General features: G+C 45.2%; 1 protein-coding gene across 3 annotated transcripts in view; it reads right to left on the bottom strand.

Moving 5' to 3' along the window:
- LOC129387747 (defensin-like) overlaps positions 1–27,914 on the bottom strand; it is a 328,772-nt gene that overhangs the window by 76,464 nt on the left and 224,394 nt on the right. For all 3 annotated transcript variants that reach the window (XM_055077258.2, XM_072286378.1, XM_072286379.1), the window contains one exon: positions 238–372. In XM_055077258.2, coding sequence (XP_054933233.2) covers positions 238–372 — 135 coding nt within the window. The remainder of the gene's footprint in view (positions 1–237; positions 373–27,914) is intronic.

Raw genomic sequence — 27,914 nt, 5'->3', positions numbered from 1 at the left:
CGTAAAGAATGACACGTAGCAGTAACAGAAAACAATAACTATGCAACTGTCTATAAGCAATTTTGTCAAAGGCACCAATACTGGTTAGTAGATCAGTCGCGAGTAAATCCCATTGAGTTATTGTGCGCGGAAAGAAAGAGTATCTAAAAACATTGACTCTAGCGTTGTACGGTGTTCCTTTTGCGATATGAAGCGCAAGAGAAGGGGCGAATGAATGTAGAAAAATAAACAACTTACCCTCCATGGAAGCCGAACCCAGCGCTGATTTGTGCGATGCTCCATCAATTGTGCAACGGTGGTGCCTATTCGTCCGTCCTCCTTTTTGGATATTCTTGTTTGCACATGCGGTGAAACAAGCCCTAGGAGTGTTGCCTAGGCAACGAGATTGTGGATTAGGACGCCGTTAGCAGTTTTTAGAAGCTTCATGAAGTAGTGGACTCTAAGAGGTTTCGAACAAGTCCTCTTACAGATCGTAAGTCGGCGTTCTTACGATCTGTAGTCGGCTTGGTAGCGGGTGGGCCATCTGATTACGTGGGCTACACAACTTTTCAAGTGTCACAACAGCTGGACTCAAATGAAATATCAAATTATTTTTATTATCTGAATGGTAATGTTCATCCAGCGCATTATCTTTTACATCTATCTCTGTAACTCTAACTCTTCATCTAAGTAATAACCATAGGAAGGATCCCGCACAAGGAAGTCACAGCGCCGGTGATGTAGCTTCACGCCACAATCCTGCAGCTGAATGAACAAAATAATCTGTGACAGGCCTCCGCAAAAGATGCCATTCAAAGGTGCGATCTGAACATGGCGTAGCCCTCAGATTCGCCGCGCGAGAACCATGTCTAGTTCTCCTAAAATTTAAAAGCGCAAATTGCTCTTAGTTATATTTTAGAATCATGCTTCGCAGAGCAGGTTCTATAAACGTATGTTCTGTTCAAGGTGTTATCGGGATCCCACATTTTATCGAAATAAAATTATAAATCTAACTAATCAACAAAGATCATGCACGCACACTTTCGAGTTGGAAGGTATGATTGTTTAGTGGTTATTCAAATTTTGCGGAGCTTGGCGAAACGCGTAATGAATAATTGATAGGGGTGGAGGCCTGAGCGGCTTGTTGTAAGTGATGCAGGAGACGACACTGTCAACAAAGTTGAGGGCATTTCATTTGCTATTCTTCATTGGGTGGTTCGATTGGGCTAATAGCAAGTGATAAAAATAAACGATGCATGATCCAGGCGCTGGCAGAAAAACGCGAACAGACATGATACGTGTTGGCCAGCGGCTGTGTAAATGCGGTGGTGGCGACCTATTAGCGTGACGGCGCTTTAACTGCATACGATGTGTGTATCCTTCATCGGTATCACTCCAACTTCGGAGCGTTGGTTAGGTGTATCCTGCACACAACAAAGCATTCACGTCGAATGCTGGAAATGTAAGCAATCGCGTGCATGCACTAAAGTTTACGTAAATCGATAACTTGCAACGGGAATCGGGCTTTACATTCTCAGTTAACCCCACAAAGCCCAACGTATCATTTATGATACGCTTAATTTCATGCCTGAAAACTCTGGTTTAGTGCTATAAACCCAATGTAAAGCCCATACTAGCGTTCTTAATACTCTGAAGGGAGTGATAAGTTCTGAATAGTTCAGCAAATCACTTACTAATTAAGTAACCACCATACTCACGAACTCTTACTCAATTATCATTTCGCTGTTTTCTTTCTACCAATATACTCTCCGTGGAGACAAATAAGCGTGAGCAAGTTGTTTTAATTTTCTTTGACGCACGGAATGACGTCCCGGCTTTGTGGGGTTAAGAAGAAAGTATAAATAAAAAGTGGCCATTCGCCCGAAATGCGAAGCATCGATTGCGATAGCAAATTAGTAGACAGCTATACGAAGTAATGATAGCAGTTTTATCAGCCGTATAAACCTGGAAACATTCGCTTACTAACTGAATTAACAAGCAGGCTCTCAGCGCGATCCAGCAAACGAACACATCGCAATCGACGAGCGCGGACACTCGCTGTCAAAACGCGGGTGTGAGCAAGCGCAGCAGCAACGAGCGAAGTGACCTTCGTGCGGTCTATAGCTTCAACTCAAGAGTCGCGAGAACACAGCGCGCACAAAAGTATGGGCTGTCTGCAGATCCCTTTCAAGATACGGCGCGCTGACTGTGCATGTACGCACTTCGAAGCCGCCCCCCCCTCCCTCCCGCGCTGCCTTCCCGCTTTCCCCCATATACGCTTTGCTCCATAAATGGCACGCGAGATTGAGCCAGGGTCGTCAGTTCCCCTTGCGTGAGGTCGCGAAGTGCTCTGTTTCTGCAGGAACACAACGTCGCACTGCACCCCCCTCCCCCACCCCGTCCCTCCCTGCCTACCTATATACCATCCCCTCACGGCCTCTCGCGCGACGGAAGACGGCGCGTTTGCTCTCCGCTTTCTTTCTTCGCGCGCGCCAGATTGAGCCGTGGTCGTCGGCTTCCACAGCGCGCTTTCACTCGCACACACAGCATACGAAGCGCGGCGACGGCGTTATCGATCGCCCTTAGACTTTGTACGGAACTTCACGGCGATGGCGACGGCTAAAATTTGGTTGGTGTATCCTTATAATTGCTATTGCAATAAAAACAGATGTAGAGAAAGAAGACAGCTTTTGTACTCAGTATCTCATACGCAGGCAATATATGCAGTCAGCGCTGCAATGTGGTTGGGCCATGGTTCATGTACTCATGGATTGTACAGTGGTGTCTCCCGAGATAACTGGGCTGGTGTATAACCCAGAACCATCTCACTGAGACGATGGCTAAAAGAGAAAAAAGTGAGCAACGATGAGAATGGATGAATTATGTTTTAAATTGAACCAAAACAGGAGAACATTAAGGATACAGTGTACCACAGCATAGAAAAGAGACATAAGATGAAGGTTAGCGAAGAAAAATGTACTAAAACAAGCGTCGTGATCATTGGCAGCTCAGTATTTTGCAGGATATGTCCTGACAGCGAATCATGTGTGATTTGCGGGTTAACAAGAGCCGGAAGATAGGGGATTCTAAGCATGCGTACAGCTCAACATTTGCCTTGATTGTAAATGACTTTACTGGAACAAAGAGCTGCAAGGAACGCGATCTGTACTCCTGCAGTACACCGTGTCCTGCAGCTTCAAAATTAGACAAGAACGAGGTCACTGCTCCTTCGAAGGCTACGTCGGGAATAACAGCACCGGAGAGTAAAGGTGTGGGATGACAGTTCATTCACTTCAGGCTGGAGCTTGTGTCAGGGTGGTATAGTGCGAGATCCTTTCGCGATGTCATTAGTACGCCGTTTTCTGGGGCCCGTGAAGCGAAGTCTGGACAAAGCAAGAGAGAAGTCGTGACAGGAGGTAGGTTCTGATTAACTCAAGCTCCCTAACGGACTCACTGTTAGACCAAAAGCGTCAAATTCAGGGGTCATCAGCCCCTGCCTTTCATCCCTGCCCCTATTTGCGTTTCTCTCCGGCACAAAATTCTGCTTCAGCGAATGTCTTTCCCAAATTCGTGAACACAGATATCGCTTCTCTGTTTCTATTCCTTGTACACTGGAATTTCTCGTCCACAGGTTGCTTAAACACGTCTCGGATTGTTTTTATACCGGTGATCGTTCTAAATTCGTCGGCTTGTTGCAATCCGTTTTGAGAACACATAAGCATGGAGCAAAACGTGGTTATAAGGTAAATAGCACAGCTTGACTAAATCTGAATAATTTGTCAGGTAATAAGTATCGAAGCTCAGTGTGCCTAATTCACCAAAATTTTAAAGCAGGATCACCTCTCCGCAATAAATTATGAATTGCACGACTCACATTACTTGAAGGCTACATTCAGAAACCTAAAAAAAAGTCTCAATTGCTTTGAAGTTATCGAAATCAAGAACTTAAAACGCCTGTTTTAACAGTGCGTGCAATTAGACTTTCTTGAATATGTGTTTTGTTCTTTGCGTCGTACTGTTGCTTTTCATTTTGTGGGAGTGGCGAGCAATAGGAAATAAAATGGGGCACAACTCTGTAAATGGTGGAACCTTACAGATCAGGCATGCGCTTTACCTTTGCTACTATGCTTCCACAGATGCGGGTCTAGCTTTCCTTTTTCAGAGGTATATAAGCTTTCCATAAATGCCGAGCTATTTCTCTCTCGAACGAATGAAACTAGAAGCAATCAAACTGTCGAGAGAACAAATAGTGGACAGCGGGCAAAGGGGCCTAGTACGACTAATAAATGTCGAATGGCAAAGGAGAGCAAATGAACCGAAAAACGTCGCTTCTCTTCTTCCCTTTCGTTTTCCTGTAGCCTGAGCAAATAAAGGACATTCATCAAGAAGTAGTTTTATAAGTAGAGTAAAAAAAGTAAACCAATGAAAAAGGCGGAAATGTGTCATGGAAATGGTCAGTCTTTTTTGCAAGCGAGCCTTAAGAAAGATGAAAATTCAAAGAAAGCTCACAATTGCCTTTTAACAATAGCAACCATTAATAATGAAAAAAAAGAAACAAAAAGGAAAGCAAGCGTAGGGGGAGGGGCACACAGACTGTAACAATACGATGAATTAGGGGCTTGGTGTTTCTAACAGAAACAAATACTGGAAAAAAAGGCGTATCTAACGGAAACTAGCGTCTTAGCGGAAACGGAAGGCATCTGGTGACATCCGCTTCCGTTCGTTGCGCCATACGCGCGTTTCTTAGCTTTTTCTTTTGCGTAGTCATTAGAGCCCGAATTCTTGTGTATTATCATTTTGTTGCATACGCTCAGCGCAGGGTCTCTTCCTGGTAAGCATCTGTCACAGCTTCTGGTGAGCTGCCAGAGTGGTGTTGTTTCTTGAATTTGGTTGTTGTTACCACTGAGTTCGGTGCCACGCGAAGAACCGTTGATTCGGCTCTACACAAACTGGTTGAGTATTGCCCCTTGGTGTTTTAGGTCACTCTGATGCGCGACACTACCCTCCAAAGCGAGCTTCCACTTACCGATAACATATGAGAAAAACAAAACTTTGCTTACTGTCAAGTTTTTGTCTTGAAGTTGAAGTTGAAGTTGAAGTTTATTTACATCGCCAAAAAATCAACGATGCGGGTAGGCCCGGGCAAAAAGTGAACACAATCACTTGAGGGACGCCCGAGCCCCCCTGTACAAGGCATACAGCGAAAACGTAAAGTGTAAAAGTTTGTTCCACCTTGAATACAAATGTCGTTCACAGCGTATATTATGTCTGGGACTTGTCACCTGTGCTTCACGTTCAGACTGCGCACATCTGATCGTAAATGTACATGACTCTCATAGTATTATTTAGTGATGGATATAGTCACCATTTCACAAAGTGTGCATACGGTACATAGCGTACGTAGAATGGAATCTGTGAATCTATGTACTTTCTGGAGGCTCCCAAGTTCTCCCTTACTTTAGCCACCTTGTCGAACTCAAACGCATTTGAAAGCACTGAAATAGTTTTTTTCAGGAGGGAATAATTTTCGTAATAGTAAACAGTCTCCCTCTTTCTCACCTATGCATCTGCATTGCAGCTCTACTGTAGCCACCCCATGTATAGCTTCTTGGATTTTATTTATATCTCTGTATATTGCACTAATAAAAGTGAATCAAAGTGGCTTCGTTTTTCTCCGTATGTTCCTTATCTTGCTTGTAGTTACATTGTGTTTTCTATGAGATTATGTGCGCTAAAGTTCGTAAGGCTATAGTTAAAAAACGCACACACAAACACAAGCCCACATAAGCACGAAGCAACTGTTTTCGCTACCGCATCTCCAACATATTTCTTAGACAAATCCCGTACCACCTCCATCTCTTCTCTAAGCATTGTGTAGTGCCTCAAAGATTCCCCCCCCCCCCCCAATATACCTTTCAATATGTTGTCTCCACCCAATCAACTCTCCCACACCTTAACACGACGGATCCATCGGGCAAGCCTCCACGAGGCTTGAATTCTGCCTGTGACGCTTTCGGTACACTTTCACTCGTTCTCTCGCACCTTTAATTCAACGAGAATTCTTTCAGGCTTCCGGCTACGTTAACTTCCGGCTCTTACGCAGATTGGTCGCTGCTACTCTGGTGCTGTCGGCCATGCAGGAGCGCGCGAGTAGACTGACTTGGACGCAGTCTTAGGTGAGTTGAAGTTATTCAACGCGAGTTCAGTTAGGTTAGCTTCGGTTAGGTTCAGAGGTATCCCGCCACTCTAGGCGCGGGTGCGTGCTACTTCCTTTCGCCAGCACAGCCCCTTCGGCTTGTGACACCAACGCTGCTGCGTGCGAACATCTGAGCGTCCACCGGAGCCGCACCATCTGTAATGTCAGCGGTAATCAGACGTGCTGGACGTGGTTTGGACCAGTGTTGGTAACTTAGCTACACATTTGCCACTTTAGCTTGTTTTCGTTCGCGTTAACGACAACTTTCTCTTTTTGGAGTCTTGGCGACGTTTAAGAGTCTTTTCAGAAATCTTTTCAGTCTTTTCATTTTATCCCAAAAGGCTTCGCGCCTCGATTTTCCGCAACATCTGAAGGCTTGTCGAACGGTGAGCCATCTGGGTACATCAAAGCTTCTATGCAAAGCGCAGCCCTGAGTTGTGATACGGTTTGAGCCCAATCGGCGGTTCTTTCTCCTTTGTAGCACTCCGATCGTCGACTCGCCAGCGCCGGAGGTAATTTTTGGATACTGTTTTTAAAAAATATGACGAAGACGTCTGGGAGAAACTACAAGAAGAAAAAAAAAGACAAAATTACGAAGAGTCATCATCATCGTCACTCAGCGACTTTGCGCTAAAAATACGGCGCTTTGAGCGACGCAGCGACTTTGTCTGAAAAATGTTACCAACACAGGCATGAACCCTCACGCTAACATCACTGCGGTCACATGCGAACGCCAGTGCGCCAACATTTCCCATCGGCCTGGCTTTCTCACGTTCAATTCGTGTGTGACGTCAATGCCACCGCATGCGCAGTTTACATACCGATTACGTAACTGGCGAATGGGTTTGCTGCGTCATAACTGATACCTTGTTGTAGTGCTAAATAAGCATTGCATATACGCCAATCAACAGACGCAGAGCGCAACCAGGAAGTGTCTGTTTAGGTCAGCACTGTAAAACGAACTGACACCTTAACACCATCCAGGTGAGTTATTTATCACCCGAGAAACATATATGACGTTGAGCGGGAAGAAGCAGCCTAAATTAAAACAAAGTAATAATAAATAAAAAATTGCCGCGATGACTGACTAAAACGAGTTGAATGAAAGTGGGCTCGTGGCGAACAAACAAGGTCGAGCATCTGAGTCATCTTATCAATTCGACACAAAACTCGTGTCATCGCCAAAATAGCAATAAGGCGCCTGGCGAACGCAGGCTCAAGGTTATATTCAAATCACGGAGTTCAACGTCTCAAACTTTTTTGAAATTACGGGTTATTAGAGAGGTTGTCGGGTGTGTCCGTAGATTAATTTAGATTACCTGGAGTTCTTTAACGTGAACCTAAGTAACGTTCTTTTTGTATTCCAACCCCATCAAAAATGCAGCCACCGCCTCCGTTCGGTATCGAACTCGCGACCTCGGGCTTAGCAGCAGAACTCCATGGCCACTGAACCACGGCAGTGGGCTGCGGGCTCACAGATACAGCATGAACAGAAAGAGGCGACGCGAAGAGGGAAACCCCAGATTGGGTATAGCAGCTCATAATCGATGGCCCTCTTCCGAGGCGAAGAAGTGCTCGTTTAGAAGCCAGATGAGCCGTTTAGGAGCCACTTTTTCCTGCGTATGGCCCACACCCACGTTCAAGCCTTGCTGAGGTCAGGAAAAAAAGAAGCGAGTGAAGAGAACAGAAATATCAGGAGAATTTAAGAGGCTATAGCAGGAAGGAAGGTGAACGAAAGCTGAAAGGAGCACGCTATTATGGGGGGCGAAGCGTCAAAGCGTTCGGCGGTGGTGGCGGCGACTGCAATTGCGGTGTAGTGATTGCGATGCTCATTAGTCCGGGAACCACGAGCGACGCCCAATCAACGACACGCGAGTACGAGCAGTCGGTCTTGAGCAGTTGACAAGAATAGCACAGTCATGCACGCGGTCTCCTTGTGCACGTGCTTGCGCGCAGTCGTTTATCTCAGCCGGAACAGTCGCAATCGTTGAACACGGGAGCAGTGTAGCCGCGAAGAAGCATGTCCAGATGTTAGCTAGGTGTGTGGAAAAAGAATCTTTAGAGCCAAAAACGAGCTCTAGATGTCCTCAGCATATTTAGTGGTGACATGCAAGATCAGGACCAGCTAGCTGTTCATTCAATGGCTTTGGCTCTATTGATGCTAGAGCGTTACTTCGCGCATTGTGCGACCCTGGCGCCTCCAGAAAGCGTGGCAGAAAGTAGGCAAACAAATTACGTCATCTTCATCAACTAAAAAAAAAAAAGAAGGTGACCATGCTGAGGATTCGGTCCCCTGCCCCACAGATCCTGCTACCACACCGTAGGCGAGCGCGCTAACCACTGCGCCACCGTTGCACTGCGCCACCGCTGAAACAGGCGACATTGACGAATATCTTCGGGGCTGTGCGCGTATAGTTGGGCTCTGGCTGGCGGGCGATTCTCCAGATGGTGCATGATAGGAGTGGCGCCACTGTCGGCACTATGGAGTCTTCATCATCCGAAGTTCAGCCGCTCGCGTCTAAATCATCAGGTGGGACAGCAAAGCGTGTCCGAAGGCGCAAAGTTCACTGCCGACGAAGCACAATAACATCGCAACGCAGCGAAACGTGCGAAGCGAGCTGCTGCAGCGAGGCAATGTGCGCCCCACAAGTCCCCGACGAGCGACTACGACATCCCCCTAGACTACGTGGAGGAGTTCGCCTACGAACTCGATGAAGAAATGTAGTGCCAACACCGTGGTGTCGCTCGTAAAAGTATTCTCACTGCTCGGGAAAGTGGTGTCATCGTGCTGAAAAGTTGTGTCATCGAGAAGGAACACTCAACGGAATCTGCGTGAAACACCACAGTAATGGAAACTCTCCAAATAAAACTCCATTGAGAGATCGAAATATGGCCGGTCGGTCGTCATGCGTTGTTGCAACCTCATAAGCAGCAACATTACACTCAGAGACATAACGCAGCAGCATCCAACTCAGCAACATTTTGCCGCTACACTAAACTCAGCAACATAATTCAGCGACAGACTCAGTGACAAGTAATGCTCTCGCATTTGCACATAGGAATTGCTTTGGTGTCCCACAGTCTTTCTGTGCCCTTATTATCATCGGCCGCTCACGACCGGCCGATCTATATTGATAACGTGAGTGGAACACCACTAGGACCACTCAAGCCTGGAAATAAAAATAATTGGGATGGAATTGTTGCATTATTCCAACCCTGCAAGCTTTCGCGAACTTTCGCGGCTAAACAATATCAATGTGGAGCCCCGCGTATGAGAGCGAGAGAGAGAGAGAGAGAGATCGAAGCAGACAGACAGACAGGGAGAGGGACAAAGAGAGAGAGAAAGAGAGAGAGAAGCAGACAGACAGACAGGGAGAGGGACAGAGAGAGAGAGGGAGAGCGAAGAAAGCGGTATTAGACTTGCAGTGAGAAGTCCTCTGGTTAGCGCTGCAAAATATAAAGACGTTTAATTGTCGCGTGCAATGTTTTTTTTTTTCGACACTGAAGGCACCATTATGATAGTGCAGGGCCATTATCTGGGTTAAACTGGATTTGCTTAGGACAGTGAAAACGTTGTATGTCGTAAAAGCAGAGAAATCGGCTTAACGTAGCCTTCTGAAGCGATCTTCTGGCTATTTCATCAATCTATTGCAAAGGTTGCGCATGCTGCAGTTACACTAGCGTGCGGTATTCTTATAAGCAGCCATAATAGAATACAAATTACTTTTGCAGGAACTTTCCATCGTTATTGCGTCATGCATCTAGGAAAGATCGCGGTTTTTTCATTGAATTCTGAAAACTTGCGAGCCACAGATTCCTGGAAGGCAGCAGCATATATGCTGTGATATTTTTAACAGCTATGGAGTAGAAAATCAGAATCGAAGAGCTTTCCTTTCTAAGGTAAGCGTGCGAACCAAGTCTAGGGAACTAAAAAATGCATATTGCGTACTTGGTAATGGTGATGAGCGTACCATCCACTTTCAGGTAGCTCGGCTAAACGCTGCCAACATGACACTATGCATCCCCCCTCTCTTCGTCCTTGTAAGGTTGGATGCGCTTTAATTTCCACTCCGGTGAGCACTAAAGGAAGAGGGAATATCAACAGCTCTGCCCCTACCAAATGTCTATGCTAGTGTGGCACATAAAAAGAAAAAAAAAAAGGCTACCTCAACTGGGGCAAACGTAAGCAAAGAGCAATTCCAAGAGAAAAAGAGGAAACCTCTTGTATAGCCACAGCGATGCAGTCATTGACCTTTCCCCGTATACAGCAGTGAAGCCACACACAAATATTAGTAGGGGCAGCTGGTTCTAATTAAACCAAGATCCGGTGGATTGTCGTCGGCAAGGTAAGATTGCTTCCACGCAATGTGCCCGCGCAATCTCAGAACGCTGACATACATTTCGTCTCCCCGATGTCTCTCGGGAGCACCGATGCGGAGCGAGGAGATTTCCTTTCGATTAGCACCGTGATTTCCTGCCCATGAGCTCTCACATGAATGGACTCAATGCCAATCTCACCATGAGAACAGATAGGCGACAGATGCTTTCGGGGCACTGAAAGGCAGTACCGATAAAAGGTTTCTATCGGTTTTTCGCATACCGAGAAATAATTCCAGGTTGACGCTCATAATAACCGGACATGTGCGCGTAAAAAGAAACGAAGGTTGACAAAATAACGAAGGGTGCTTCGTACTGGCAAAAACAGATTGCCGTTCAGAACAAAAAAAGGAAGTGGGTGCTCACTGATGCCGTGCTCCCTCAAGATAATTTTGTTAGCTGTATTTGAGGAGATTTACTGTAGGTGGTACTGGCTACTCCTTTTCTCGGGCATATTTCTCCTTAGAGCGATGAAAATATTGGAAGCAACAGTTAGGGAGAAAATAGAAAGAGCTAACTTCTACAGTTCACGCGCGAAGGCACGTTTCGCCAGTTCCGAAGAACCTTCAACAGTTCTTGAACTGAGAGCGAAGCGCAACGAATTTTTGCGCGTTTTGCAGTTATTTCTTTTATTCACTGAATCAGTGCCTGAAAGTTATTCACACCGGTAAGCCCCAGTAGTTCCAATACATCTGCGGGCTCAGTTCAACTTTCAGCCTCAGTCCAAGAACGATCACGAGCCGTCCGCGGGTCCAACCACATGACCGAGGATCTTGGACACTGTCTCAATTTTATTGATAGGGGTGTATGGAAATTTACACTTCTTCAGCGTGCTCTGTCACACGTGTATGGCCGCATCACGTGTTCGCACGATTGTCCCGAAAACCTCTCGGTCATAGGACTCACGACCGATCCTTTCGGTTTACATTGGTAAATTCGTTGGGGCATTATAAACAAACCGTAGCACATTTGTCAAATGCCTGCTGACCAAGCGCATGCACCAGTTCTTCGTGCAGGCAGCGATATGTTTTAGCTGCCGTTTTGGCAACACAGATACGTTCGAGCAACTGAAGAAAGAAATAGACAAACAAATAATGCTTCGCTTAGCACCGATTCCCACATAAGCGTAGGATCTCATCATTTTTGGTGACTTCCATGCCATCTGGATGAATGACAGCATCGATCGCCGGTCCATGCATGAAGGGCTTTCTATTCTATTGTGATGCTATAGCCCATTTGTAATCTACGGCGAACGCCGTAAGCAGACTATGCCGCCAATGCCATAAACTGAAATTTCTTTTCTTTTTTTTTTTTTGCTTTTTGGTGGATTATTTTACGGAAATGACTGCTACACGTATGGTACCGAAATCCATATTTCCTGTTAGGATTAACGTCACTTCATGTTATCTCCTTATAGACGCAGCAGTTTTGCCGGTGTGGAGAGACCGGTGACATACTGATTTCACGCATTTAAATGTTATTAAGCGAAATCAAAGCCCATTAACTTGCATCGCAGCTTGCGGTGAATGGCACATGGCCATAGTGCAGAACGGAACTCGTGGCAGAAGTATGCAACCAACCTTTTCTGCGAATGCACATGTGACTGCCTTCAGCACCTTCTTGAACAACGTACTGCTCTAAGGTGGAAAATGTGCGAAAGCCCTTTGATTTTTAAGAATCACTTAAAGTTGTAAGTTAGCTGCAGCTTGCAAGCGAACCGCGCCCCCCTCTACACAACAGAAGTCTAATCTGTTTGTAGGTTCGGCTTCTTCCTACGCTCATGTTTTATGCAGTGAAGTCCACAGAACCTAGTGTAAGCGCGAGTACTCGGGACAACAACGGGGTGGCTAAGCTCAAGAACTCGCTCCAAGCGTTTCAATGCCACCTTCAAGTGTACACTGACGGGTCGGTGTGTGGGCAAACAAATAGCGGCGCAGCGGCATTTTGCATATCCTCCCTTGATGTGTCATGGTCTGGCCACCTGGATGGCGTAGTTTCGTCTACAACAGTAGAAATTCGCGTAGTTACCACGGCCATTCGAAAGCTACACGCCTTTTCGGCACGTGATGTCGTGGTGCTGATGGATTCAAAGCCAGCGTTACAACGATTACACCTTAACCTACTTCGAGAGTAGTTTGCAGGGCAATCTCTGGCACTGATTAGTTTTCTAATCAGCAAGGGATTTAACGAAATATTTTAATGGGTGACATAACACGTAGGAATTTAGGAAAAATAGAAAGCAGGCGCTCTTGCATGCTTAGCACTGACATGTGCCCCAAAAGTAAGAGCACCAAACATATTTCAGAGCCCTAAGGGAGCAATCCGCATTCATTTTAGGGCTATGCACCAGACTCCGCGCCAAGCCTGTGTGAACGATGGACTTACTAGCGAAGAGACAACGCTGTTTACCGTATCAGAAACGACTCCGCGTACAACACGGCTTGGTTGTTGAATACTGGACGATGCGCTTCTCCACTCTGTGCCTTCTGTGGTGATATCGGCGACATCGAACATTTCATTTGGCTATGCCCGCAGTTCGACATAGAAAGAAAAGTGATGGTTGAAAGCCAGCAAAAGAATAATTTTTCACACAGGACCTCTCAAGACATTGTTTCCTCCGGAGGGCGTCCAGTAGTCAGGAAGAGAGTGAAACGACTGCTGATTGCCTTCATGCGTGACGCGGAACTCTTCGACACCTGGTGTCACACCTAGTGACACACATAGTGACACTCACAGGAGGCTCAGGAGGAACAATTGCCGGCTATGTATGGCAAACTAACACCACCACCACCACCACCACCACCACCACCGGGACAAGAAAAATAAATTCGAAGCTTTCACCCTTCCCACAGGCCGAGCCACGGAGAAAAATGGAAAGAGAGCTAATGGAAGAAATACGCAAGAAATAAACGAAGCCAGAAGCCAGAAGAAAAAATTGTTAAGGTTAAATGTGACGTTGTCTGGAATGACTACGTAAACGGTAATCTTGTTCAAATATTTATTTACTTATTTATATTTTTGCTATACCTTACAGGATCCATGAGGGAGCACTGTTTATGAGAAAGCACAGTAATATAATCGACAATAGAGCGTAAGGAAACATAAATATACCGCGGGAAAATGAAAGTTATATGTTGAAAAAGAAAGTGTGTAGATATGTCATGCTCACAACAGAAAGCTTTTTTCCTCTTCTTCTTCTTTCTCCTTTTATTCCCTTTACCCCTTTCCCCAGCACAGGGTAGCCAGCCGGGACTTACACTGGCTAACCTCCCTGTCTTTCCTCTCCTTTGTCTCTCTCTCTCTCTCTGGACTGAACATACGCTGTCGCATTTCACGAAAGGCTACACGGAACCAAATATGCAAACGAGCTTTCCTGCAAGCATATTTCAAAGATAAATTCCATGGGCCAGCGCCGATGAATGATATAAGGTCTTTCAAGCAAACGCGAGCCTAAAACCAAAGGAAGTGTGATACCAGCTGGATGTGTGACACGGGGTTTCACGCGAAGTACGACGCGACCATGTCTCTCATTATAAAAAGGGAAGAGAAAGGCGGAGCGGCAGATTTTATAAAAACACAAGCGAGATATCCCATTTAATTGGGGTGATGTTACAGTGAATATATATAATACTAGTGCGTTATGAAACAACCGGCTTCGTTTCGACCTGATCCTTATGTGTAAGTTAAGCTGTTGTGATGTGCGGCCCACATGAAGAAATCCCAATTCAGCTTTGAACAAAGAAGTGGTAAGTAAGGAAAGATAAGCAGATATTCAGAACGCTGACAGACGGGTATGAATGTTACTCTGTAAGTACTCCAGAGTCGTGGTTGTTTAAGCACATATCACCATCATGTGAGAGGAAAAAGAAGAAAGATGGCGTCAAATGAACGCCTAGGTACTTATAAGTGGTAACACAAGAAACAAAAATGGAATGTATAATGTTAGAAACGAGTTGATCTTTTACGACCAAAAGAGATAACTTGGTATTTGAATATGTTTCGTGTCAGTTACCCTCGGAAGCACCACTGATACAGGACCCTACAGTGGGGCAATGGTAACATTGGTGGTATTAAAAGTAGAATAAATTAAGCAAGCGATAGGCAAGAAATCACAAATGGGAATACAAATTTGAAGGCAAGTGATTAACAGGCTAAGAAAAAGAGAGAATCGAGGACACTGCGCTGAGACACACACGACATGCGCCTTCAAAAAAAAAAAGAAACAGTGATTCGAAGTGATCCACGGCGGTGCGCTCAGAACAGAGAGTGAAGAACATTGCTGAGCAAAGTTAACGTTAAAGAATCGAGTTGGGCAGCAGTTAATTCTGATATAGGGCTGGAGTTAACTACGTGATAAAAGGTTTTCTCAAGATCGTGAAAGATGATCCCGATGTGTTTGATATCGCCTATGTTAGAGCAAAGGTCGGTGGTAAATTCTTGTAACGAAGTATTGCTAGAAGGAATTTCTTTGATAATATGTGCGCTGGATGAAAAAAAAATTGTTGAGTCTAGATCATGGTAAAGGCGAAAGGGTCTCACATCTTTTAAATAAAAAAATACCTTACAGGCCCCCAAAGGCATTCCCTAAGGAGGGATGTCGAATAAATGTAGACACTGATATACAAAAACAAACAAACAAACAAACAAACAAACAAACAAACAAACAAACAAACAAACAAACAAACAAACAAACAAACAGACAGACAGACAGACAGACAGACAGACAGACAGACAGACAGACAGACAGACAGACAGACAGACAGACAGACAGACAGAGAAACAAACAAACAAACAAACAAACTTAGAAGGGTTTGAGAAGCTTGAAAAGTTTTAGAATGGTGAATCATGTTGTCCACCTCACAGGGTTTTAACGACAGACGTTATGAAGTGGTAGCCAGTTTCAAGGACATTTGGCACATGGAAACATATAATCCTCTTTGTAAATGCAGACTAACAAAGTAGCAAAGAAAGCTAGATGCTTAATTTACGCTTGCGGTCAGATACAGGTACTTGATTTTTGTTATCGTTATCTAAGGTAACATGATTAAGGTCGTGTTTGGGATAAATAACTTGAGAACGAGTTAGAATTACAGTACAGAGGAAAACGGAAAAAGGTTATATTTAGCTGCACTCTATAGCAAGGCAAGAAACGCATTATTTTAACTCATGGGTATTCAAAGTATTGTCATTGTGGTGTAGAGATTGTTTCCTGGAGAAGTATTTTTTGGTGTTGCTTCGTGACATTACTTCATGATTGCAACTTTACGGTGGGACAGGTAAAAGCCATGATGCTTTAGCAAACAAGATTTAACAGGTGGATTTTTTTAACACTGCGAACAGTGGCTCCAAAATAGAAACAGAAGCATTAACGACTTTGGAGTGATAAAAAAAAAACTCAGTGCCCTTCCACTCTGTGAAGAAGGGTGACCAGCGAAGCTGTGTATGTGGGCCACTTAATGGTGAACTGCAGCTCCGCCGCGAGCTGGGCCGGCATTGCACTATCTTCGGGATCGGACCACGTATGGGGAGTGCTTAACGACTGCTTCACTTCCACCGCGGGTCAGCCCGGCATCGCGCTGTCTCTGGGATTGGCCCACGTATGGGGAGTGCTTAACGCCTGCATCACGTCCGCCGCGGGTCGGCCCGGCATTGCGCTATCTTCGGGATCGACCCACGTATGGGGGGTGCTTAACGACTGCTTCACCTCCACCGCGGGTCGGCCCGGCACTGCTCTGTCTCTGGGATTGGCCCACGTATAAGGGGAGTGCGTTACATGAACATGATCATGAACATGAAATGTTAGGCCAATGAATAAACATGAACTGTTAGGCCAATGCAAAATGTAGAGCTGATTGACAATTCTTTGAGAATACTCGCGAACGCACCATTTTCTTCCCTTTGTGGCGCAGCCGCTGGTCAAATATATAAGACTAGCGATTTTTATAAATCAAAGCTGTGAACATTGAATAAATTTTATTCAGAGCCTATCCCTATCATAATCGTCGTCATCATCCCAGTCATCCTCGTCATTTTTATCTTCATCACTTTTTCCCGCCACCACAATCATCAGCGTCGTTGTCACCGTCGTCATCATATGCTTGTGGTGGACTAGATCACGTGTGCTGTTCATTTGTCCGCTCTTTGCTCAGCAATGGCGAAACCTGTGCGTCAAGTTTAGAGCAAAGAGTATATTGCGCTCCCTTAGGGTCTCCGACCATGGTCTGCACCAGAAGTTGCAACGAAGATTATGTGCCTCGCGTAATTTGTTTGTTTCGTGCAACCTAGCCTGAAAACACTGACAATGTGCAAAAGTTTGAATTTTGCAGTTTTTTTTTCATCCTCGTGGGCCCAAATGTCAAATTTTGCCTTACACAATTTGTTTCTCCTTTTTTATTTTGTCTATGTCCATCAGCGTTTTACATTGGTGCTAATAAGGGGAGTCCTATAGCAGCCAGTGATGGCGACCTGCGGCGTCGTGTGCTGCACCAAATGTCATACACCAGCAACGCTGCACTACCAGGCTGTCGGAACGCGTAGCCAGATGCTGCCGGCATCGGTTGAGTTGGTGAAGCATGCAGGAACATGCGTTGGACATAACAGACAATACAGAAGCACAAAGCTGGGATATCGTGAAGCATATGAAAAGGCTCGAATATATATGAGGAATCGCACCGGGTATAGTGAGTCGTTTGCGGAGTCTCGTGCAGATTTGGGACGGTGGCACAACAGACCTCTACGACTTCCCGAAGGTGTGGAAACTACCTGACACAGTCTTTGACTGTCTGAGTTTCTCAGGCTGACATACATCTGTGGAAGTCATTTGTTTTTCTGTAGTTTTGATGACTTGTAGCGCCTCGGCCCACATAGAAGTGAAATCGGGTTGCAAGAAACGCATGCTTTAAGCTTCTTCATCTGGTAAGTATAACTTTCACTGCTGCACTCAAGTGTTTCGCGCAACGTAGGAGAGAGAAAGAATGAGCAGGCGAGCTGAAGCGGCTGCGCTTTTTTTTTTATTCCGGCGTGGGGTACCTCAATGCAGGCGATGCTAGTCTTGGTGCTGGATCGACGATCGAAACTGTAAGAACCAGCACAGCGGACCTTTAAAGGGCCTACATTGCGGATTCTCGTCAGTGACAGGTGATGGGCGACCGTCTAACTCGATAAAGAACTCTTCGTTCCTTTTCAAAACCCCTTCCATGTTAGTGAACGACAAGAAAGGAAACTGAGGGGCCCGATTTTTATTAGTCATATCATAAAAATACAACGAACAAGGCTTGTGTGCGGTGGCGCTGGCTAACACTCCCAGGTTTAGTTCTAGTAGATAAACATAAGTACTCCAGAAAGTGGATGGGGAACATGGCACCTCGGTATGGGCATCGCACGCGTAACGAGAAGACGTGGGTAGGTATCTCACCTGCGGCCAGTTGTTTTATCATCCACTTTCATTTTCATTACTTTACAATTTCATTAAATAAAATTAAAGGTACAAGTAACTTCCATGTTAGAGACAGACAAATCTGTCCACGACCCTCAAATGCGTCTCCTCGTGAGGATTTTCTCAAATAGATATAAAAGCGAGAAACGTCAGCTGCGCTCCAAATGGAACGAACGGCCTCTCCCTGATGGCTACATTGCCGGCCGAAGGACAACGGGACAAAGAATCTGGTGCCAGCAAAGTTAGCCTCGAAGGAATGTGATAATGGAAGTCCAGTTGCCGAACTTGTTCTAAAGAGAAGAACGAGAGGCGCGAGAGCAAGCCCAGAAGTACCTCGAGTTGGCAGCAATGAAAGAAAAAGAAGGCATCTACTGTGAGCGCGATGGGCCACTCATTATCACGAGGACGACAGAGATTGGCTAAGAAAGTGTTGCAAGTATAGAGAGATGTGTGAGAAATAGCTATACGGAAGAGAGCAAATGGGAGAGGGGGGAATTTGCGTCAGCAAGAAGGGCAGGAGCAGGGTCCCAGAAACCCCCCCCCCCAAAAATGTGTGTAGAAATAAGAACTGCGTGCCTAATGTTCGAGCACTCTTGACATACTCAACAAGGACTATCGCGCAGCCTAGTCATTATCTTTTCTAACACATAGAAGACAGTACATGGACTCGAAATCACGAATGAAAAGGAAACTTGCAACACGAATTAGAAGTATTGCGGAAGAGCAGCAATACTCGGTGTGCCTGGGATAAAAAAAAACGACAGATTACGAAGGGAAAAAAAAAAGAAAATGAGAGGTTCGAACAGACACAAGGCTATCGAGACAAAGAAATAAAGGAAAAAAAACATCAGATTCGCTCAATAGCAGAAACTTGGAGGTTAACAATGAAGCTCGAGAACAAGTTAAGGACCGCGCAAAGAACGATGGAAGGAAGAATGTTAGGCGTAACATTAAGAGACAGGAAGAGAGAGGTGTCGACCAGAGAGCAAACTGGTCTAGCCGATGATCTAATTGACAAAAAGAAATGGACTTGGACAGGCCATGTAATGCGTAGGTTAGATAACCGGTGGACAATTAGAGTTACAGAATGGGTGCCTTAGGGAAGAGAAGCGCAGACGAGGACGGCAGAAAACTAGGTGGGGTGATAAAATGAGGAAATTCGCAGGCGCAAGTTAGAATCGGTTGGCGCAGGACAGGGGTAATTAGAGATCGCAGGGAGAGGCCTTCGTCCTGCAGTGGACACAAAATAGGCTGATGATGATGACGCCTTTGTGCCACTAAAATAGTTACATTTAATTGTCCGGATCTAATTTATCTTCCCCTTATGACTCGTCTCTCGATATTGTCAAGGCCAATTAAGAGCTGTGAACGCGCGCACCCTGAAGTCCTCGGTGCCATCGAACGCATTTTAAGAGCAGCCGATAACCGTTTTATTTCAGGGTTGTTCATTTCAGGGTTGTTCATTTCAGGGTTGAATGTGTCATTAGAGTGTCAGCTTACTGTTCAGCCAGTACCTACTCTCTTCTTGCGTGGTAATCGACGCAGTAAACATATAATTTGAGGAGACTCTAGTCGTGCTTCACTATCTAATGCAATGTCAACAAAGGTTACAGCTGTTATCACATGCCCGAGATCCGCCGAAGTAACGCCATGAATGACTGCACCACACAGGCAGTGGACGGCTGCCAATTTTATTGTATCCGAATGTCTGTATCTATTGTAACTCCTTCTCCGAAAGTTCTCGAACTCAAAAGTTCTCGTGCTGTGCGAAATTAGCGCTGTAATGATAAAACACGAAGAAGACACGTACAAGCGATACACGTGTTCTGCTTCCTCGCTTTTCATCGTTACAGAGCTCAATGTTACCAATGATGAAATACGAAATAGCCCAATCCTATAACTGCAGCGCGCACTCTGCGTCTCATTATTTGCAGCGGGCGTAATCCATTGGTGAAGAGTGTTGATGCGTGGGTGAGCTGTGGTTAAGAGTATGCATTTCATAGTTATGGTACTTCCGTGTTTTGAAAAGAGTAAAATATAGCACAAGCAGCTATTCCTGAGAAAGTAATGGTTGGACTTGGGGAGGGTCTTGAGAAAGAAAAAGATTAAGGAGTTGTATATAAAATACCAGAATGAAAAAAAAAAACATGTATGGCATACCTGTATAAATCAAGCAGGCTAGGTGATTGTTAGTCACTGCCTGCAGTTTAAAGGGGGTCCCAATAAAATACCATAATTATCATCATTATCAGCATCGTATCCTGCCACTTGTCACGCGATCGAAGATACGCGCCGTGAAGCGTCGACATATGCGCATTTTTCATTGCAGTAGCATGTTACAACCAGAGGTGGTACGCCATGCATGTAGCACTTGCATGCATGACGTGCCACCTGACCGGAAATAATTGCAGAGAGAAGAATAAAGAGTTAGTGGAATGCATAAGTGCTGATATTAAGGATTTCGGGAATGATGCTGAAGTTATATTACTAGGGTCATCAATGCCCACATACAGGATTTAGATGGCTCTACCGACAACAACGGGAAGTCAATGCTAGACCTTCGTGAGCAACATAACCTCGTTATCGTGAATACAGGGCCTAAGTGTGAAGGGCAGATCACATGAGAATTAGGAAACCGGCAATCAACCATTGATTACTGTTCGATGACAGAAGGAATTCATGATAAGTTGAGAGAAATGGTCATTGGCGACGAAGGGTATAACAGCACAGGGAGTGACCATAAACGCATAATTTTGAAAATTGGATATGTAGTTAGGAAAAAGAGTAAGGAGCGAAGAATGGCCAGTCCAAATTTGAACACTGAGCAAATGACAAATATAGTCAGAAGAGCCAAGGAAGAACTGCAAGGAGTGGGAACGTAGTGAGTTTCTCAGTGTAGTTACGACAGAAATACGGAAAGACAAGAAACATGTTCGTTGGAAAGGAAAAAAAAAACGAAACAGTTGGTGGAACAGGGAGATACAAGAAGCGATCTCCGAACGAAAGAAGGTATCGCGAGAGCGCAGGCAGCACGAAGAACGCAGTTGCCGCAGGATGAAGTACTAGAATATGAGAAATATACCGGGAAAATATCTATGGTTCAAATACTGATTCAAGCGAAAATAAATGGTGAAAGTAAACATTGGTTGTCAGAAATACGTGAGAAAAAAGAAGGCCGCACCTTTAATACTTTGGAACCACACAAAATTATTAGGCAGGAAGTGAACAACAATACAATACCATATCCTAGACGAAGATGGAAACAAACTGGTAGGGGACGCGGCTTTGAGTTACACACAAAAAGTAACAGCCGAATCTTTAAAAAGCAATGAGGAGGTTGTAATTGAGGAATAGAAGAGCACGGCACAGGACCACATGGAAGAGTAGCTGGTGCTGACACATATCAACTGGAACAAAGCCGAAGAGAAAATTCCTAAGCGCACAGCCACAGGGTTAGATGAGGTTCCCGTTAGACCTATATTGAACTAGTAAAAAAGTTCTACTGAAACCAGTACAAAAAGCACGATACACGATAGGCGAATACCATCGAGTTGGTCACAAAGTAGAATGAATTTAATTTATGAAAGTAAGGGGGAATAAGATAGAATTCGCTTATATAAACGATTGACCATTACATCAGTAATATACTTGTTGGCAATGCAGGTGATGAAATTAAAACTAAAAGCATGCGAAGAACATAATGGCATATTCGGCGAACTTCGGAATGGCTTTCAAAATCCGTAGGTGTTTGGATGATAACTTATTTGCTCTTACTCGGTGTATTGAAATATCCAAAAAAGAAAGCGGACTGTTATATCCAGCTTCTTTAGACATTACTCGAGCGTATGAAAACGTAAACCGCAACATTTTATAGAGTATTATGCAGGGGAAGGCTTAGACAACGATTGCGTACAGCTTTTGAGGAAGATTTACGTGGAAAGTGCTGTTTGTGCTGAATGGGAAGGGATTAGGAGCAAGGAGAAAGTTGATATCATTAATGAACATGGGTGCCCTTTATCCGCGCTGCTGTTTATGATGCACATGGTAACGACGGAAAGGCGCTAGACAGAAGCAATATTGGGTTTAATCTAACACAAACTGGCAGGTACAGTAGTAGAGCAGCAGCTTCCAGGTTTCTTTTACGTGAACGACATTGTGTTGCTAGCTAAGAAGCAAAGTGATGTGCAACATCTGGCTAATATCTGTGGACAGGAAGGCGAGAACTTAAGTCTGAAATTTAGCGTTAAAAATCAGTTGTTATAGTAATCAATCAAAATATTGAACAGGCAGTTTCAATACAGGGTCAGGAAATATCTCGGTTAAAAGAATGTAAGTACATTGGCATATGGATAAACGAAGGAATAAATACATCGAAACACAGGAAAAGAAAACAATAACAGCAAAGGGGAACAGAACTGCGGGCATAATGAAACACCGAGAGCTATGGGGATACAATAGCTACAAGGTGCTCCGGGGTACATGGAAAGGTGTAATGGTGCCAGGACTTACATTTAGAAATGAAGTTGGTGGCAACTCGATGCAAACCAAAAGTCAGTGGGACGACTCACGCTGGACGCTTACGGGAAGACTACAAATGAAGCTGTGCAGGGTGATATGGGCTGGACAAGGGAAGCTCAGATTAATGTTGATTATGAAGAACGACTGAGGAATATGGAAGAAAATAAGTGGGCTGGGAGAGTGCTCAGCTATCTGTGCAGGAAAGGCATTGGTTCACAGTGGTAGAATAGAACTAGAAAGCTTGCCAGCAAGTATGCGACCGATATGGTGAGCAATGCGGCAACAAAGAACGTCAAGCGGAAAGTCAGAGAGGCTGAGATAATATCATGGGTGGCGGCAATAGAAAAGAAACCTGCTATGAGTGACTACATAGGAGGAAAAAAGGAAATCAGGAAAGAAACAACTTATAATAACTATAATAACTCAAAGGGAAGCTCGTTACTTTTCGAGGCAAGATCTGAACACTTTAGAACACGCACTTATACAGCCAGATACAGCAAGAAAGAAAAAGCATGTGTTGGCTGCAGTAAAGCTAGGGAAACGATGGAGGATGTTTCATTAGAATGTGATGATATCGGCCGAGTGGTCGATTTTGGCGCCCCTGGCCTTCTTGACGCATTTGGATTCAGCGAGGGCAGGGGGAAATTAAACATGTGAGCCATATAGTTTAGTGAGAGAGGATTGTATGATTGGTGGAAGAAAAGTAGTCAAACGACAAACAACGGAAGCGTAGAAAAATATCCCAATAGAGGTTAAGAAAGTTATAAAATTATGGGGTTTTACGTGCCAAAACCACTTTCTGATTATGAGGCACGCCGTAGTGGAGGGCTCCGGAAATTTTGACCACCTGGGGATCTTTAAGGTGCACCTAAATCTAAGTACAGGGGTGTTTTCGCCTTTCGCCTCCATCGAAATGCGGCCGCCATGGCCGGGATTCAATCCCGCGACCTCGTACTCAGCAGCCCAACACCATAGCCATTGAGCAACCACAGCGGGTGGTTAGGAAAGTTTGGTGATATCAATTCTACGTGTTTTTTTCCTTTTCTTTATTTGTTTTTTTTTAGTCCTAGGTAGGACATTAGGCAATATATTAACAAGAGCTTGGTGGTGCGACTGACCGCCCCTTCCAAAGGGGACGCTTACAGCATCCATCCATCCGTCCATCCAGCGTAAGTAGCGGTGCAAGATTATTTGTGTTTCCTATTAAGTATGTGGCTCCTACGCACTCTGGGAGACCAACCGAGAAATGGATGGAGTGTCTTGAGTAAAAAAAGAGGAAGATTAAGGAGAAGTGTACAAGAAAGGTAGGAGGAAAAACATGTATAGCATACCTGATTAGGTCAAGCAGCCTTGGTGACTGTTTGCCATTGCGCCATTTCAAAGGGGATGCTAATAAATCATAATCGTTTTCAGCAGCAGCGTCGTCAACATCGAATCGTGCGACAAGTCCCACGATGTGACATGTGCACCCCATAGCGTCGATACGTGCAAACTTTGCGTTGGACGTGCTTCCGGTTGACCTCCCTACTTTTCCTTCCTTTCCTTTCCTGCTCTTCCTCCTGCATTGAGTTGCGTTGTATTCCACCGGCTATTCCGACATATAGGAGATGTGTGTAGTAGATGCATACTGCGATTACCTGAACCTGGTTAACTCAAGTAGGCTAGGTAACTATTTTTTAGCGTCATGTATCAAAGTAGATGCTAATAAATATTCCTCCTCCTCCTCCTCCTCATCATCATCATCATCAACAGCATTGTATCGTGCTACGGGTCGAGGGATGTGACCTGCATGCCACCTATTCTCGATATGTGTATTTACTGTTCGGTGCGCTTTATGGCGCCTCCTCGCAAAGTATGAACCATTGCTCAAGAAGCGAATCCTAAAGCTTCGCGCGCAGCTGCAACAAGGCATCGTCTGGCTCCGCAGACCACTGTGCAGAGAGCAGCACAAGTAGTAGCTCGTCGTCGACACAGGGCACGTAGTTAAAATTGTTCTCGCGAAAACGACGCAAAGAGACTTCGCTGCGAAGACCCTCTAGTGCGTGTTGCCGAAAACAGAGCGCCTATGGAAACTGCTCCTCCAGCTTACGCTGTGACTGTGCCGGGTGTGCCACGCCGGCCTGTGATATATTTTTTCAGTGATAAATAGAAAGTGCATGTATTGGTATTGTAGTGTAAGATATTAGGTGTGTCGCGTGAAAGCTGCAGTGAATCAAGAAATCTTTTCAGCTGTATTCGTTGATATGAAATCGCAGTAACGTTCGCGATTGTGTAGAGAGGCGTAAGCATGGTGCTGTCGACTCTTCCGCGTTTTAGGCACAAAAAAGAACGATAAGTTCCTTGAGGTGATTAAACGTTTGAACCCGTGGCGACATAGCTTATGAATTTGCGGGTCCACGGTTCATTGTTTGCGGCTTTCGGGTGTTTTAGCGTCGCACACTGTCACTTTACGATAACTACTACAGCTCGAGTTGTCTACTATAGCCTTGAGCTTGCAAGCTTGTTCCTACTGAGCGTGCAGCTGACGCAGCTTGGCTATAGCACACGCAAAGCTGGCATGTGGTGGAGATGGTAGCGGTGACGGTAGAATGACAGCGCTATACGCAATAAAGCACTGTAGCAAGAAGGAACGTTTCCATAATCCACAGTCTTAATAAACTAGATGAGATTTTAGCGCGCTTGAACTTTATTGCTATGGCAAGGCAAAATTTGGGATAGCCCTTGACGGCTAGTGTCATTTGTTGTTAAGGAAATGCCAAACGCGAAGTGCGACGCATGGCACTGAAGGCCGTTTTCTTTTTTGCCATCGTAGTTCAGTCCCTCACCCTTCTAGGAAAGGTGGAGCTGCGTTTATGACGAATTTCATCACATACCTTGACGCCGTTCGACCATTTGCCTCTTGGTGCATATCAACAGACTGTCTTGATCAACAGCGTATCTTGCTGCGTATCAGCAGACTGTTCTGTGATTTTCTTTCACGCTATGCATCTTCATGTCATCAAGCACGGCCTAAGAGCAAGAATTCATCTTGCCCTAAGCGGGGCGGAACCTTGTGTATTGCCCGAAGGGCCTTTATCGCCTTCTGCTTTCAATAATGTCGGAAGCAGAAATAAATAAATGTTGAACTGTACAATTCCTCGAAGCATTTACATTCGCTGTTATAGGTGGCACTTAGTATGAGCAAATTATAAGCACGATTAATCGCCTCTGTCATCTGACTTCTACACTGCGTTATTCTGCGAAGCGCGAAATTGCGAAAAGCGTTTGCATATGACACCTGAATATGACTTGAAGAAGCTAAGATTCAGCCAGTCAAGTATGTGACTGGAAAATCACGTGGGCTTGAGCATCGTGACCAGAGGGTCATGGTCGCTATACAGCACGCAACCACCGGCCACGTTACAGAAGCTCCTTCTAAATTGCGTAACGGCAGCGTTGCTCGAGTTACGGAAAGAATAATCATAATTACTGATATTACACAGAACCAAAGACGTGCACGCCATGCATCTTTCGCAATAGCCGAATGAGTAATCACAGGGCCGCTCGGTGTCAGCTTCGTTCTCTGTGGTATGTATTCATGCCGGTGGTGGTACTGTTCCAGCTAAAGCGCAGCCTTCCCCTTGATTTCTCTTGGCATCACAGCAAAGGGAAGCGGGAGGTAATGACGAAGAGCATATGCCAACTAGAATATCCTCTACTGAGCGACGTTCCAAACTCTCATCACAACGTTGCTCCGTACGAACAGCCCACCTGCACGACGTGTCTTATCTACAAAGGAGATTAAGGCACACGCGGCGTCCACACTTCCTCACTCGGCACAGCTCAGAGAGCAGCCCGCTTAATCTCTCTTGCGCCATCCAGCACACGCTATGGTCTCCGCATTCGCTAAAAGCTGAGCCGGGGCTGCGGAAAGCTGCCTTGTATTTGTGCGGGAAAATTGCCCTCGTCATGACGGATGCAGCTGCCTCCGGGATGGAAGCAACGGATACAGACCGCATTTATTACGACCTCACGTCATCAGATCGATCACGCACCACCGGCACTTGCGGCGACGAAAGAGCAAAGCTCGCAAACGAAAGAGAGGTAGGACGGGAGGAGGGGTCCTGCAGAGAAGCAGCTGTACATCCGCGGCGAACAGGGCGCCGGTAGCAAGGCTGATCGTTGGTCGGGATAAGCAACTGCAGCCGTGGATGTCGTCATAGCGCGTTGAAATGTCCCGGCCGTTTTCCACAAGGAGACTGTTGACGAAAGTGAAACGGAAGCGTCATGTTGCCTTGTATATTTAAATTGTTTCTTTTTTTTGTTGACATGGTAACTGGGTTCTTATAGTGATATCGTGCTGGTCACTCGATGGTTTACGACCAATTTAGGAAACGCTTGATCCTTATGTTCGGCGATCAGAAGTGACTAATGAACGTTAGAAAGTAAGATCTCACAAAGCCGGAGAGCTCACACACGTGCTCTAGCTTTTCGCGGAGTGGAGTGGTTAGCGGCGACGGTGTTAATGACGCGGTTTGATTCTGGGGCACGATCACACAAGCTGGCGCTTTAAATACGAATAACGAAGCAGAACGAACATTTCTCCGTTAAGCATACGGGCCTCATACGGCGCAAAAAAAAGTCGACAAAAGAAACGTGATAAGTAATGGCACTACATTTACCTTGAAATACATTACAAAAGTCCTGCAGGTTCCATCTGTGACCATGAACATGGTAAATGGTTTGTCCCTTTTACTGGCGGCGTTAGATGTATGAATTAGTGAAATTCCAATTAATTCTGCTTGTAACAATTTAAAACTCGGGGTGCCTAAATAAATATTTCCCACTTCTTTCTCGAGAAGGTGTGGTTAACTTAAATTTATGAGGCCTCGAAAGTCTTATCGAAGCAGATGACTTTATATCACTGAATGTTTACGTATACTTATATGCCGTCAAAACTAAAAGAAAAATAATTCTAACACAAACATACAAGTTCTCGACGTTTCTCAGAAGAACTTCATAAAAAACGGTGACGGCTGCCTCTGCGTTTCTAATGAATCTGACAGTCACAGATGAAGTTTGTGCGCGCTTCGCTTATGCTTAGCGCGGCTGTCACAATCACATAAGTATAATGATCCATGTGATACAAGACTGTTAGTTGAACGAGTGAGAAACTTTGAAGGCTACTTTTGTTATTAAATAGTCGTGAAACCGGGAGCGCGTGCAATGATTACAGTGCTAAACGGTGATTGCACTGTTCTTGCGTATGGCTTATAAAGGGGAGAGGGGGGGGAAACATGGCGATCTGATTTGCCAGACCGGGGGGGGGGGGGCGGAAGCATGCCCCATTGCACAGACACATCAATCACTTCATCAGCAACCAAGCGTTTCCTCAGCAGGATTACTGCGACTAGAGTGAGACACACACGA

The sequence above is a fragment of the Dermacentor andersoni genome, chromosome 2 (assembly GCF_023375885.2).
Source record: "Dermacentor andersoni chromosome 2, qqDerAnde1_hic_scaffold, whole genome shotgun sequence".
NCBI classification, from domain to species: Eukaryota; Metazoa; Arthropoda; class Arachnida; order Ixodida; family Ixodidae; genus Dermacentor; species Dermacentor andersoni.
Note: the sequence above shows the minus strand (reverse complement) of the source record. Positions and strands in the feature narration are given on the sequence as shown.